This window comes from Tachypleus tridentatus, chromosome 9 (genome assembly GCF_004210375.1).
Source record: "Tachypleus tridentatus isolate NWPU-2018 chromosome 9, ASM421037v1, whole genome shotgun sequence".
Taxonomy (NCBI): Eukaryota; Metazoa; Arthropoda; class Merostomata; order Xiphosura; family Limulidae; genus Tachypleus; species Tachypleus tridentatus.
In genome coordinates this window covers 66,955,896-66,971,877 of record NC_134833.1, presented here as the reverse complement: position 1 = coordinate 66,971,877, position 15,982 = coordinate 66,955,896, and the positions used below count along the sequence as shown (strand labels likewise).

Below are 15,982 nucleotides of genomic sequence, written 5' to 3'. Positions count from 1 at the left end.
ACAGCATTTCAGGGATATAAGCTAATGAACATGAATGTTTTAAAACTGTAACAAATTGTGAAAACTGAAATTTTAAATTATCAAAAACATTTTATACAATTTTGATGATTATTCAAAAGTGGCTTCTTTTAACAAATCTAGGTAGATGGAGCTCTTACTGATCCCGCGATAAGAACGACATAGAAATGTATAAGTGATGAAAGTAATCTGAATCTAAAAATATTCTAATTATTGTTCAACACATGTTAGCTAACTGGTGACATTGTGGTACATCAGATGTTATAGCTATAGAATACACCATTATACAAATAACTGTTAACTGAAAATCCTGTTTAATACACATAGTTATATAATCTAGTCTAAAGAAATCATCCACTGCTTCACCTCCACTTCTCCTTCATCGATGACATAAAAGTTATCTCCTTCATCTCCTTGTTGAATTATCTTCTCATGAGCACAGTGAACAACTGGGAACATAGCATCGAAGATGTCACTGTAAATAGTAGTTGGTTATTCTTGTTATTAGAAACAAATCAAGGCTTCACTTCAACATAGTTATATATTTTACACAAATAAAAAATATTTAAAGTATATACACAACATAAATGAACAAATACAGACAGGCACACAGAAAGAAGGAATGTTTACTACAAATAACTGATTACCTTTAAACATCTCACTTTATTAATCCTGTCAAGAATCAAGTGTCACTGTTGTATTAGAGAACACTAAAACTTGTAAACTGTTATTTAAACAGGAAATACAGTGACTTTCATTTTGTTGAGTGTAATACTGTGTATTTTTGTACATTCACTGTCAAATACAAATTGCTACACATCCTCCTGGTTTGGTATATTTTTATAAGTTTAGTTTGTTGGGCAAACCTGTGACAATTTAGGTCTTTAAGACAGTTGTAGCTGCCAGTGTTTTAAGAACTTTAAAAACTTACATTTAAAGTTTGACATATATAAATGTGTGTAAATATTTTGTCAGTGTAATATTTCTTCAAATGATATGTAATCTGTATTGAAAATTAAGCATATAATCCATATTAGACATTAAAAATGTAATCTGTACTTTGAATTAAAAACAGCTTATGTCACATACATGTAATCTGGACTACAGTTTGTTCACAAAATCAACACTATTCTTACAGCTCCCTCTAATTCATAACAAATTTATGAATTGGCTAAACTAACTACAATTTAAGTAACACTGTTGAAGTGTATACATCTTACCTTTGTTCGTTGTCATCTAAATGAGCAAACAAAACATTCTTTTCTATTGCTTTTGACAGAGCAGCTGTAGTTTTGAAGTCTTTAGGGACCACCTAGAATAATCTGAATGAATTAATGTGATGTATTTTTTCACATACACTTAATTTTTTACTAATTTCTTACTAAATAACTCTTACTTACATGTTAACCACATTTTTTCTCTGAATATAGAACAATTTCATAAAGTAGATAGCTTTAGGAATACACCAAAATCCACTTCTCAAACTTTCTAGTTTTTCTAATTTAAACATGTAATTCATTATTAATGCTTTTCTTGCACTTCCTGTGTGATGGATAAATATTTTTTTAAATTTAAGGTCTACCATGCAAGTCTACACCTTCAAAAAAATAAAACCCAAAATGTTTAGTTCAAGAAAATCTATTGTAAATTAGCAACTCCTACAACTGATGTGGTTTTCTCAGCTTCACTGATTTATCTTTGTGTTATCTACTAGAAACCACACAATAATTGGAAGTTTGCCAGGAAATGTTTTACTTGACTCAATTAAATTTGAAGTAAAGAAAGGTGATAGGTATTATTTAATGATGAATGAGGTATAAAAACTCTTTTTGATTTTATTATGCTGTTAACCTTAATATTTAGATACAGTGTAAGTGTAAAATTAAACCACTCTTCCAGCAGGTGGCTACAGACAGTGAAAGGCAGGAGCAGTAGAGGCCTTGTGGGTTCCAACACAGCTCACAACCCTAAACTGATTGTCCCTAGTTGCTGATGAGTTTAACATTAGTGTAGTGATCTTACCTGATAGATGGTATATACCCTGATATATTTGGGTGCTGTGACTGCAAACATTACACTATGTAACAAAATGTTTACTTTTTCTTGTTCCAAGACAGAAAGTGTTATTTCACAATTGCTTATGCCTAAAGTAAATGGAAAAGACCTATTTTTTCTTCAAACTTTGCTTTTGTGACCTGGGAGGGTGTAACAAAAACATAATGGGAGACTATACTTGGGGCTGATACATGAAAGTGATTTACATTACAGTCGCAAATCTCGAAAACCTCTCATTTCTAAATATGTTTGTTCATTTTTCTATAACTTTAGTATAAGTACATGTAAATCTTGATTCATATGTTGTTTTATTCAGACCTTATGTAAATGAAAATGTGCAAATTTGCTCGTTTTTACATAGAAAATAGGTTAATTTCTACATTTCATTATCCAGATCCCAAAAGCAAAGTTTGAAGGAAATAATGGCTATTTTCTGTACTTTTACAACACAAACAATTAAGAAATAACACATACTATCCAGAACAAAATTTGTGTTACATAGTGTTATTTGTTATGACTTAAAGATGACAAGAAAAAATGGTAATGGAAGAATTATTTTGAATTTTCATCTTCCTGTAATGTTGTTAATTATTGTTTTATTTATATTTTCTGTAGAGTATCACGCAGAATTTGATTTTAACACTGCTAGTGAACTTTCTGTCCTTTCTACTTATTAGTACTGTTTCTTAACAGCTTTTATTTTCCATCTGTGTTTTCTTTTTAGCTAATCATAATATATGCTACTACCCTTTTCAGTACAAGAAAGGAATCACTGGGACTCAGGTGGAAGAGTTTTATGAAAGAATTAGACCAAGGAGGTTCATTTTTTCTGTGGGCTTACTTGGAAAAAGACACTTACTTACTTTGACAAACATTTGTTGAAATTATGGAGTGAATCAATTTCATTAAAACATATATAACAGTTTAGGTGGCTTTATAAGTACACTGAGCTTTAGTTTTGCTCAGTTAGTACTGTAAACTTGTCATTGCTAAAACTCAGACATTTTAATGATTCTTTCAAATGGACAATTGTTATGTCTGCTATTTTGTTCTTTTCCAGTCTATATCATTAAGGACTACTGTACTTAACCCATTTTAATGATCCTTATATCTATCACTAAGGACTACTGTACATAATGATGTGTTTTAATGATCCTGATCTCTACCATTAAGGACTACCATACTTAATCACACGTCTTAATGATCCTGATCTCTACCATTAAGGAGTACTGTACTTAATAATACATTTTAATGATCCTAATCTCTACCATTACAGAGTACAGCACTTAATAACATGTTTTAATGATCCTGATCTCTACCATTTAGGGCTACTGCACTTAATGACATATTTTATTGGTCCCACTCTTTACCATTAAGGACTACTGTACTTAATGGCATGTTTTAAGGATCTTGATCTTTACTATCAAGGAGTACTGTACTTAATGATCCTGATCTCTAAAAGAGCTACTGCACTTAATGATATAGTTTAATGATCCTGATCTCTAACATGAAGGACTACTGTACTTAATGACATTGTAATGATCCTAATGTCTATCATTAAGGACTACTGCACTTGATATGTTTTAATGATCCCAATCTCTACTATTACGGGCTAATATACTTAATGACATATTTTAATGATTCTGATCTCTACTATTAAGAACTACTGCACTTAATGTCATATTTTAATGAATTTGATCTTTTTATTTTTCCAAGACACAGAATTTGAAATTGTTTGTTTACTGTGATGCTTGGTTAACATTAATGAATGTAATTATACCAATACTCTCTTTAGCAATAGTTTCTCAAAATGTCGATCCAGTCTTTTACAAGTGTAATAAGTGTACAAGGATGTAAGTCACTAGTTTTGGCCACACATCTCACTACTTCTAAATATGAAGCTTCTTCATGAAAGACTTCTCCCATGCCATCTCTTGAAAAGTATCTGGCCAGTTACAGGAACTTTGAAAAGACCAAGAGAAAACTTTGTGGTTGTAAACTACAATCTTCTAAGGTGCCCTTAAACAATAGCTTTGTTTATTTTAAAAATTTAAGTTTAAAAAAATGACAAAGACTAGCTCGATAATTATGTAGTTTATTTAGTATATATTATTAATACTCTAAAGTATATAACTGTACAATTCAACAAGGTTATTCTACTGTTACAAATTAATCTCAAAACTCAACAATGTTACCTGTGTCAGTTACATAGCTACAAGTTACTTAGAGATATATATTAAAAAGTTAATCAACTATAAAAAACAAAGGTATATTGTAAATAAAGCCACTGGTCAAACCTTTCTGACATAGTTAGCTGCATCTTCTTCAGAATAGGTTTCTGCACTGACTGCTCCACGCCTACCTCGCTGTGGGGGTGTAACGTGTGGTACTGTTGTGAGTTCGTCATCCTTGTCATCACCAGGTGGCGTTTTTGGTTGTACTACAGGTTTACTTGCAGCTTCCTACGAGAAAACAAAATTCATAGATATTGGAACAAACATACACCCACAAATACACTAATAAAGTATACTAAATCTGTTATAATATCCTACCACATGGACACCCAGAGTTTGAATATGCAAAACACATAACTTTGGGTGTACTGAATAACTAAATTTTTATTTAAATATCTGTAGTTTTCAAATTGTTACAAATGCAATATATCTCCGACTTCATTCATATTACAGATTTTTGTGTGTGCCAGCAACATAACATGAAACACTACACTGGTGTCAGGAACGAAATGAAATAAATTACATCAGTAACTAAGTGTTTAGTCCAGGGTGACTAGATGAATGTAACCAATCACTTGTCAGGCTCATTTATCAATCATCCATTTAACTAATTGATTATTCTCACCACAGGGTGTATTGTTAAACTTCCATTCACTTTGAGCTATTAATGAATCTTTAACTGTTAAATCATTTGTGTTTCCAGAACTACTGGCTTATTGACATTAACAAGGTAGACAAACTTGTATACAACATCAGACATGTCCAGTATGTTTAAGCATTTTTCATCATGGTACAATTTTGTTTGTTTTCAAATAGAAATAAAATAGTCTTGTATTAATGTACATAGTTACACAGTAAAATTCTATGAAACATCTAGTTGTTGTATTTATGAATGCTGATTTTCATGTGTATGAGAGTGATGTAATGAGTGACATGCAATTATGTGTCAATGTAGTTTCTAAATGTAATACATTTTAAACAAAAAAAATTGGAAACTTTATGAAATGAAAAACATTAATCAAGCATGGTTAAGCTATTTTTAACATAAACACTAGTAAAATTTCAAATCATAATAAATTAAAAACTAGCAGGAAGCTTAATTATGTACCATAAAGTTTGGGGAAATAAAAGTAAAATTGACAATTTCAGTGTGTCCTGTGCACCTAACAATTTCTTTTTGTAACTACTAAGTTATCAGTGTCAAACACTGACCTTGACTTGTTAAGTTCTTAACAATACAGCAGCAAAATCATATATATCTGTTACTAGCTAGTGCAATATCATCTAGCAGAAAACATCATATATAGTTTTAAGTTTCCCTATTAATATCAATACATGAAACTTGCAAAAGTTGAATGTTATGTAATGCCGAAACACAAACACTAAACTACAAGTATAATGGTTGAATGGATGAATCAGTTCTCAACTTCATAACTATTACACCATAACCAGCTGTTTGCAAGACCATCAGCACTGTATAATGGTTGAATGGATGAACCAGTTTTCAACTTCATAACTATTGCACAATAACCAGCTGTTTACAAGACCATCAGCACTGTCAGATATGTAGACAAAATGAAAGTGTTCTACACTCACATGTAGTACAGACACCTGTAGGTTCTTCAATTTCTTAATGTAAAAACACAATGGAAAAAGACAGCTTTATCAACTCTTAGAAGACATGACTACCTGGGCAATGACATATTTTTATGTCAGAAGTGAAAAAGTGGTAAAGTGTTTGAAAACTCTCACCAGGTGGTTCAATGTTTGTGACTCACATACTTCAACAATATGCTTTGTTCCATGTTTTATATGACCTTAGACCTTCATAGTTAAGTAACCTTCAAACAATAATGAAACATCATGTGGCCTTAAACATTCTGTTGTTCCTAATCTTCTGATGAGAATGATACATCCACAAATGATTAATATGAGAAGAAACCAGAACAGTGTGTAAACCCAAGCTTTGAATTAAAAACAATTTGTTGTGACACATAGCTTGTTCAGCTATATCAAAATATTAATATTTACATTCCAAATAACAGAGTGAAGAAAGCTGATTATTTTGTGCATTACAACTGTACTGTATTCAGTTTACTTTCTTTGTAAGACAGACATAAAGGTAGCAAATATTTAATTCCTTTTGATGTAATAAGCACACCCATCACTATTAAATTAGCTGTTTTTTTTTCACCATTTACATAACAAACATGTAATGATTTGAAATAGATACTTGACTGTCGATACTTACTTCTGTTTTAATTAAAGCTACACTGTGCCAGCTAGCTTAAGAACCACACTTCAAAAGTGAACCTTTTTGTTTCTAAAAATATACACAGAGGGTTTCCTCTGGTTTTTTTTTTTTTTTTTATCATTTTTGTCAAATAAATTTTTTTGTGAGACAAATTTTTTTTGTGAGACAAATTTTCAAGTTTTAGTACGTTTGGACTAGTAGTGCCTTTAAAGTGGAAAAACACAGAATAACAAATTATAAAGATATTTGAAAATTCATATTTTATAACACTTATTTAGTGTAATTCACAAATAAGAATGAAAACAAATATTCCTTTCTGCTCAACTCTGAGGAGTATCGTCTGTAAATAATACTCTTGTCTACTTTAAAACATTTTTCTGCTCATCCCAAAGAATAGCTTTTAACATGCTAAGCAACTATCACCCTTTTATAAAACTCTATCCAGTTATTGATATTCAAGTGTTTCCCTTATCTTTTTTTATCCTGGTATGGAAGAGTTCCAAACAAACTCCTAAGCCTATATCTAGAAACCCATGTATGCCAAAATGAGGCTAAATAACTGGAAATATTTGACTGCTATACTAAATTGTGATTGATAACCCATCATCATTAAAAAAATAAATTAATTCTTAAGTTTTGAGGTCTCAGTTAGAACAAACCCCGACTGAACTTTCCTGATAATTCAGTTGTAAAACCACAAGTGTTTACAGTAAGTGACTAAAATTTATATCAAAACCTAACTTATTGATCATTTTTATGTTAATTGTTTCCAAACAACATACATAAATGAACAGATTTGCAGACTAATTATTTCTAACTGCAATTTCTACATGTTTCAAATAAAAATGTTATTACCTTTGCAAACAACAATAATACATTTTCATTATTGGATAATCTATTTATCTGATTTGTGTAAGATTGATGAGAAATTGCTGTACATTTTAAAAACAAATAAACTAATTAACATGTAGTCATCTCAACACTAGTGATATATAAAATATCAAATGTTCAGATACTTTTTTCAGATAAAATGTGCCAGCAGTGATCATTACGAGAAAAACATGCATACCTAACATATTAGGACTATTTAAAAATGGGTTTCATTCCTTCAGACAATGTATATGATATCTCAAAAAGGTACAAGTAAATACCCATTATAATCCTAAATACTGGACAAAACCTAAAATATGCATGAAACTGTATAAATGCCATAAATATAAAAAGAATAAATTTGATGTGTAAGTATACTTTAAATCCATATTAAATAACACTTTTAAACATATGTACAATAATCTCAAACAGTAATATCAACATCCAAAAACAGATGCTGTTCTATGACAGTCTTTTGTTCATACATATAATCTATAAAAACTCTACACTACTTTATATTTAGCCAACAATTATCCTACCTTTCTCTGACCTATAAAAACCCTACATTACTGTACATTTAGCCAACATGTTCGTGAACTGAAAATGTCAGTGTGGCAAGTTAAAGTTATGATGACACTGATGTGAAGAACAGAAATACATTTTTCCATTACAAAGTTTACATACGTACAGGTAGAACTTCTAGAACCTCTGTAACAAACATCTACTATAAACTGTTAACTAAGTCAGTAATGTAAGCTAAAATGAATAGGGGATAACTCTGACATCAAATATACAATAACCCGTTGACAGAATGTTATTTTAATCCACACCTGTACAGAAAGGGTTAATGCAGACAAGTTACAGAAGCAAGTGTTAAAATACTATTATTAATATTTGCAGTTTCTAGATTATAATACTAACTTCTTCAAATTAAACATTTCCAATTATTATTGACATTTTAAAAGTCATAACTCACAAAACAGTAACTGTGTTCTTATGTAAAGTTGAAATTTATTCAACCATCTTAGTTGAATATATTACACATACTTTAACTAACAATCAACAAAAATATAATTTAATACACATACAATTTGGAACATCTACTGAATTGTGTTTGACCTAATGAAAAAATGACCTAAATAAAAACATATCACAGAAAATGTCTAGAACAAGCTTCTCTGAAAAGATATTTTTAACTCAAAGAGAGGAATTTTTTTGCACTTCTTGATAATTTCTGTACAGCAATTAAATAAACCACTGGCATTAAAATTATACATTTTTATCACTTAAAGTTAATATGAATGAAACCATGATAAACTCTTACAAGTAAATAAAATTTCTTACCATTTCACTCATGAACAAAACCACAGAAAGCTACAGTACATACAGAAATCCCTAAAAAATATGAATTATCTCAATCTCAGCTGTCTTATCTTGGTGTCCAATAGATCAAGCTGTAAAATTATTGGTATGATAATATTAAATGTACCTTTATGAAAAGAAATGCAATGCTTTTATATAGCTGAATTATATTTTGTTTCACAAATGCTGAATGATATAAGATAAAACTATTTTACATATCATGCAATAAAAAAAATGATAATAATATACAATATATAAATGAAACAAACAGTCAGGACTTACTACTATAGAGCAACAAGAACTACACACACACATACACCCTCTACTATAAAACAACCAAAGGATGTAATTAATAAAACTTATTAGGGTTCTGTCTTCAATAAACTTCATAGTTAACAATCTTAGACCAAATTTAATATCTAAATACTTTAATAAATAATTTAAAATTAAATATTCCTTGTACAATATATCCTTCATGTTCTTTGTAAACATTTTTGGTGACTACAAAATATTAACTCCAAACATAACACTTAAACAAGAAATTTCACACCTGTTATTTTCATTAAATTTTGTCTTGACATTTAATAAAGCAGCAGTTATAGTATGGTACCAATGATCCATCAGTATAAAACATGAATCTAAGATAAGATTAAAAGTTTTGAGATACCTTATTTATGTCTAACATAATCTTACACTGAAATCAACTTGCGTTTGTTAAAATATGATGCAAAAATAATAATTCTATATCACTTCTGTGTAATGACTGATAATCCTAATATTAAATTAAACATTAAGGGTTTAATTAAGGATATTGAAGTTCAACTATTGGGAGCCACATAAGTGGTATCCACATTTGGAAAATGGAAGTTACACATTTTTAAAACATCCACCTCCTACAGAATATATAACATTAAATAACAAACACCTCTTGAAAATATAGGTACATGAAGTCCTAGCTCTTTCTATCATCCAGGTATTGCAAAATATCTTAAAAACATATTTTACTTTTATGATGTAATGTTCAATGAGTTATTTTCAACACTCATTTAAAATAATCTATAAAACTTATAGAAACAAGGGTGCTATACAGATACTATAATCATCATGTTTTTAATGCTTCAATGTAACATAATTTCTTGTTAAATGCTTTATCCTTTTTTTTTCTGCAAATACTAATAATTTGATAAGTTGTGTGTTCCAAAAGAGTACCTTAAAGTTAGGTTCTAATCACCCTAGGTTTGGTTGCTGAAACATATTTCTGTCAAATTATATCTGCTCCCAACATCTGTATCCACCACACTTTATAGTGTAAGTATCTTGTGTCGACTACACCTTATAGTGTTAACATCTGTGTCAACCACTCCTTATAGTGTTAACATCTGTGTAGACTAAACATTATAGTTGCACCACAGAAGACTAAGTGGTGTTAAACTTATCACCCCTTTTGTAAAAATAGGAATAATATTAATCCTTAAATGGTGGCTATCATCAATTGATGCTGCTACCTACAACATTCCTGTTGCTTAAGAGTTAACAACTCTTCAATCATTTAGGCCCACCTTTCTTAAAACCCTAAGAAAACCAGTTTGGTCATGGTGCTCTGTTTTCTATCTCTTGAGTTTTCTATTTACCACCAAATACCAACATGATTCAGGTCAGTTCCAGTATGTTTCAAAGCTTGATCAATTTGCCTTCTTGCTCTAGATTCAGCCCTCACACTCATGAGCATTCCCAGAAATTATTTCCTGGAGGAACAAAGTAGTGTGAAATAGTGGAGAGAATAAAAAAAATATACACGTATATTGAATCAGTAAAGAATTATGTGTCTCAATTTTAAATGGGGCAGTGCACTCTCTTGCTCCCTCTCTGACACCCATATAAATGTACGGTGTATTTTAAACTTTTCTTAAGGCTTTGAATCAAAACATTGACAGTGGACTTATCTGCAACTACAGGTGACTGATTAGACTATTTGAAGGAGGCTTTATTACTGTTATTACAAACTTATGTACGACAAAACTATCATTAGGCTAGAGAAAACTAAGCAGTGGCTATGTATGATATTTAATTAGAAACAATTTTTGTGGTCAAAATTAAACGATTGTGTCAAATCTAATGTAACTTTAAATACAGCATTAAGAAAAATGGGTTTACACAAGGCTAGATTTCAAAACATGCCGCACAAAAAGAAAACAACAAAAACTACGTACGATTCGCTTGTGTTAGTTAGTTAGAGCACAGTTAAAACAACGTGTATGTAGTGTTATGTTAATTGGATGAAAACAAGCAATATCCGTGTACAACTTAACCCTAAACCATCAAATTTTCTTGATCTTGAAATTACCTACCTCTAGTGTCCGATTGCTTTGACATTCAGCCACAGTGCCAGATTCTTCGCTACCAAGGTGAAATCGTTTCTTGGCAAAACGTGCTCCCATATGTTCACACTAAAATCGATGCGCCAAAATCAAGTTCCTATTATTACCTTCACTCCGGTGCCAACGAGTGAATAATAATACAAAATGAACTGTAAGACTTATGTTAACTGTTTCAATCACATCAAATACACAAACTGTCCAGAGATGTTTCTGACACAGATCGTTTAAATAGTGGTTTCCTACACTTAACAACCATCAGGCTGGCGATCCTTGGTGACCAAGAGGAACCACTAGCAAGTAATAAACAAACCGCCGAACACAACACGAAAGACGTTGATAAACATACATCGTTTTTCTTCTATGACAGATAGCTAATGGTGAATTTAGAGAACTACGATCAATAATTTGACGCACTTGATCTCGTTTAGGAAGCGTGCGGTAACTTGGACACCACAGCACGTGGGCCACTTACACATACAAGTCTACGAGTTGCCATTGTGCGAACACTTTAATGTAACTACTGACTTTACTCACAACGTCTAAGCAAAACACATATTTTAACAATTATACATATATAGATTAACCTGTATAAGAATAGAATATTAAAAAATTATAAACATATTGTTTCGTTGAAAAGTAAAGCCACACTAAGCTATCTTCTGTGTCCATCGCATGGAATCGAACCCTGGATTTTAACATTGTCAGTTCGTAAACGTACAGCTGTCCCACCAGGGAACAAAAATTGTAAACCATTACGAAAACTTTCTTGTTTTTAGTGTTTTTTTTTTTTTTATATAAACCGGTTATAATGTGAAACACGATACATATATTATTAGAGAGGAAGCCACTTTCATGATTAAGTTTGATATAAATGAACTACAATATACATGTATATAACATAAACGCATCAACTATCACCGTTTTATCGTTTCGATCGAAAGCTTTCCTTCCGTATTATACAGCCAACCTGAAAACATTCATATACGATATAATGTTCGACAAAAACTTATCGCCTGTAGGAAAGACAAGTACAAAACAGAACAGTCGAAGGTTAATTAACACAAAGTTAATTTAGTTAGTGTAAAACTACAAAAAGAACTTTACAGGCACGTTTATTAACGAAACCAAGTACCTCTTATTGATAACATCCATACTAAAACAAAGAAAATGTCCTACCTTGTTTAGATATCACAATACGATTGAAAATCACCATAAGCACCTTTGTCTTGCCCATCAATAGTTTACATTGTATGGACTATATAATTACCTTATATCTAACGAACATTCGCCAATGAAGCCTTCCATCTTATACCAGACATAACGGTAACAGCACTACGATCGTTATCTAAAGAGCCAACTGTTTATTGCATGTTTTAACCTAGCCAACCTGACCAGCTTACGATAGTTCTTATAAAAAGTATCGTTGACAGTGACATGGAGACCTGACACATTGCTGTGGAACGTGAACACACATGCTAATACGTTATGCATATAGTAAATTAAGAACCAACGAATTGTGGGTACAGGGATATTTATCATACAATAGAAACAAGTTTTTCAAAATTATATTTTGTTAAAAGTACGACAGTAAGCTTCAATACCCAAATATATTAAAGTCATATTTTGGGATTATGTAGATCCAAATTCCAGTAACCTTCCTACTGACACGTCTACAGCCTACTGCATAAAATGTTAGAAAACTTTTGTGAAATAAAATAAATAATAATAATAGAAAAAAAAAAATCACTCGGTGTACTTCTGTGTATACATATGTACGTGCAGTTTAAATATTATTATGATGTATCTGCACTAGAAACTTGTACAACTGAATATTTAAAAACATATTTAGTTTTATTACTCCTTCATTACGATTCCTACATAATGGGATCATGTTTCACGGTCCCTAATTTAGTAGCGAAAGGCTATACGGAAGGCAGATGGTAATCACTAACTCTTGGGCTATTATTTTACCAACAATCAGTGGGATTAACCGTTCAATTACAATGTGACTATCTCGCCTTCAAGGCTGAAAGGATGAGCATGATTGAATGATCGAGGATTCGAACCCCTGATTCGCAGACTGCGATTTAAGCGCCCCTAAGAACCTGGGCATATTAGGCCAAAAGGTGATTAATTTGAATATCGTGTTGAATAAGTGGTATATTTATGCTGTGCCCACCATCGATATTGAAAAATTTATTAGCATTATAAACCTTCAGACTTACCACTAGGGCAGGAACATATCATTTGGGAAATTACAGCTGAAAATGCACTTCTTTAATTACCTAATTTATTCTTCTTTCCAATTAAAATTTCAACCTTAATGTGTTTTAGCTTTCCCTCTCAGTGAGTTAGCGATAAGCTTGAAGGCTTACAAGACTAAAATGTAGGCCCTAATCCCTGTAATGCGTACAAATAAAGAAACGTGTATGTTCTTTACTTGTATAACGAATTAGCATTTCTAATAACCACGATGTTTTATTATTACGTGTAATACGTTCTACACATTTGAATCACTTTGCTATATATAAATATACTGCATTTGAGTGTTGTTTTATGGAATTTTGCACACAGCTACTCGAGGGGTATCTGCACTCGTTCTGAAATGTCAGAAGATAGCTGCGAACTTGTAGGCCACATTGACCAAATACTGGTATTTCACCGTCACTCTTATAACGCACTCACGGCCCAAAAACGGCAGTGCGCAATTTATTTTTTGCGCCAACTGGGCGTGAACCGTGTATCCATTGTCCAGAATGTTAATCACAGGGCAACGCCTGACCTTGAAAAAAATGAGACGTCCGAAATGTAAATAATGAAAACCTAAGATAATTTTAGGTGCTATCCCACTCATTACAACGATATCTGACAATTTAATTTCTTAACTGTTACAATTAGCGTTTTTAGGATTTTGTTAGTATAGAGAAAAATTGAAATTCTACGAAAATTTATAATTTCACCTAACTTACTTTGTATTTGCACTACCACTACTGACAAGTATTCTACGTAAGTTTGAAAAAATATAAAATAATTCTTACTGGGTGTTGGCACAGGTATACTGCTTTAATTGTTTATATTAGCTAAAAGGAATGATATTTGTTACCATTAGGAAATTAAGCTTTCGTCATCTCCGTTTTTAATTTCTTTTAGCGAATATATGTATTTCCAATTTTATTATTTCATCCCCATACTAAATGATGCAAAATATAATTTATTTACATTACATTTTCTGATAAAATACATTCAATCACACTGTTTTACGTTACTTACTATTAACGTAAATAATTAATTACAAAGTGTAATAGAAAATGTTACTCGGGTTAATAATATTATTCTAATACCTTTAAAAAACGGGTTGTTTCTATATCACGCATGAGACGGCACTGATAATAGTATAATTAATAATGCGTTACAATAGAATTTTGTTAAAATATTCGAAGCAAATATTCACCTGCTTTTGTTTCACTTCCATAATTAAACCAACTATAGTAACTATAAATTATATGTTCATTAGTATTAATCGGTATTTACGACTTACATACTTACTGTACCTACACATAGAAATAATTGTTTTGAACTAATTTTGAAAGTACATTAATTAAATATTAACTTAAAAACAGAAGGCTGATCTAAAAGTTGTCGGGGTCGGGTGGGGGGGGGTGTTGAATTAGGCCTAAACAAACGATAATAAATACTAATATTTAAAGCTATTAGCTTCGTTACACTTTTACTACAGATATTTATTACTCTTTCTCTAGATAATTCAAAGTAGTTATTAAAGTTATACTTAAATAACTTGCATTAACGTCAGAATTATACATCTTATAAAATAATAATTTCGACGAACAGTGATTGACTGTCACGTTAACCTATCTACGGTAAACGAATTTAGTAACTCAACTTATTCAACCGCGAAGCTAACTTAACGTACAAGTGTGCTTACCCGTTCTAAATTTTGAAAATAATCCCTTAGAAATAAAATGGGATCATCAGGTCTGGTGATACAAAGTTGTACAATACAGTCTTTGAGAATTTCTTGAATGTTATGTCGTTGAATATAGATTTCACAATCCTTCAAATTACATTCTTCCTCGTCGCCATTTGTCGCCATCTTTGCTGCCCCCATTACTGCATATTTTCGTGACGTAGGCCTATTTCTTAAATGTTTACTTACGAAAGTTGAAAGCTAATACTACTGCACGGATAATATCAAATAACATGTGCTGGGTATTGTGTATAGATGTATATTATACGTATATTTAATATGAAATTACATCTTTCAATGAATATTGGTATTGTGCCGATATTTATATGCAAAAACGGCTCGTTTGGGTTGAGAAAATATTTTACATAGAAGAGCGAACAACGTTTCGACCTTCTTCGGTCATCGTCAGGTTCACAAAGAAAGAGGTAACTGACCGGAAGCTGACCACATGTTTGAAAGGGGTTGTGTAACTGTGTGTCGAAATGGTCAGCTTCCGGTCAGTTACCTCTTTCTTTGTGAACCTGACGATGACCGAAGAAGGTCGAAACGTTGTTCGCTCTTCTATGTAAAATATTTTCTCAACCCAAACGAGCCGTTTTTGCATATAAATTTCTCAACAAGTGGGTTTCTCGACATCACTGATTGTGCCGATATATTCTGTACGGTTTCTCATTCCTTCATCAATCATTTAATGACGATTTACTGGTTTCAAACATTATGCCACCTAGATAGTTATAAGAATATAATAATATGGGTGACTTGTATTAAAATTTGGCAGAATTTTTTTGACTGGACATGAATTCGTAACTTTCACTCACTGTTCAAA

General features: G+C 31.4%; 1 protein-coding gene across 5 annotated transcripts in view; it reads right to left on the bottom strand.

Moving 5' to 3' along the window:
* The window catches only part of LOC143225372 (cAMP-dependent protein kinase regulatory subunit-like), a 29,395-nt gene extending 14,069 nt beyond the window's left edge, over positions 1 to 15,326 (bottom strand). Inside the window, exons 1-5 of one of the 5 annotated variants that reach the window (XM_076454643.1) lie at positions 15,115 to 15,326; positions 11,142 to 11,240; positions 4,371 to 4,535; positions 1,239 to 1,330; positions 385 to 493 (exon numbers count right to left, since the gene is read on the bottom strand). In XM_076454643.1, the coding sequence (XP_076310758.1) occupies positions 385 to 493; positions 1,239 to 1,330; positions 4,371 to 4,535; positions 11,142 to 11,240; positions 15,115 to 15,297 (648 nt within the window). In that variant the 5' untranslated portion in view covers positions 15,298 to 15,326. Of the gene's footprint in view, positions 1 to 384; positions 494 to 1,238; positions 1,331 to 4,370; positions 4,536 to 11,141; positions 11,241 to 12,347; positions 12,515 to 15,114 lie in introns of those variants that run through there. The other 4 variants (XM_076454641.1, XM_076454645.1, XM_076454644.1 and 1 more) reach the window with 4 other exon arrangements.
* Between the last annotated feature and the right edge of the window lie 656 nt (positions 15,327 to 15,982).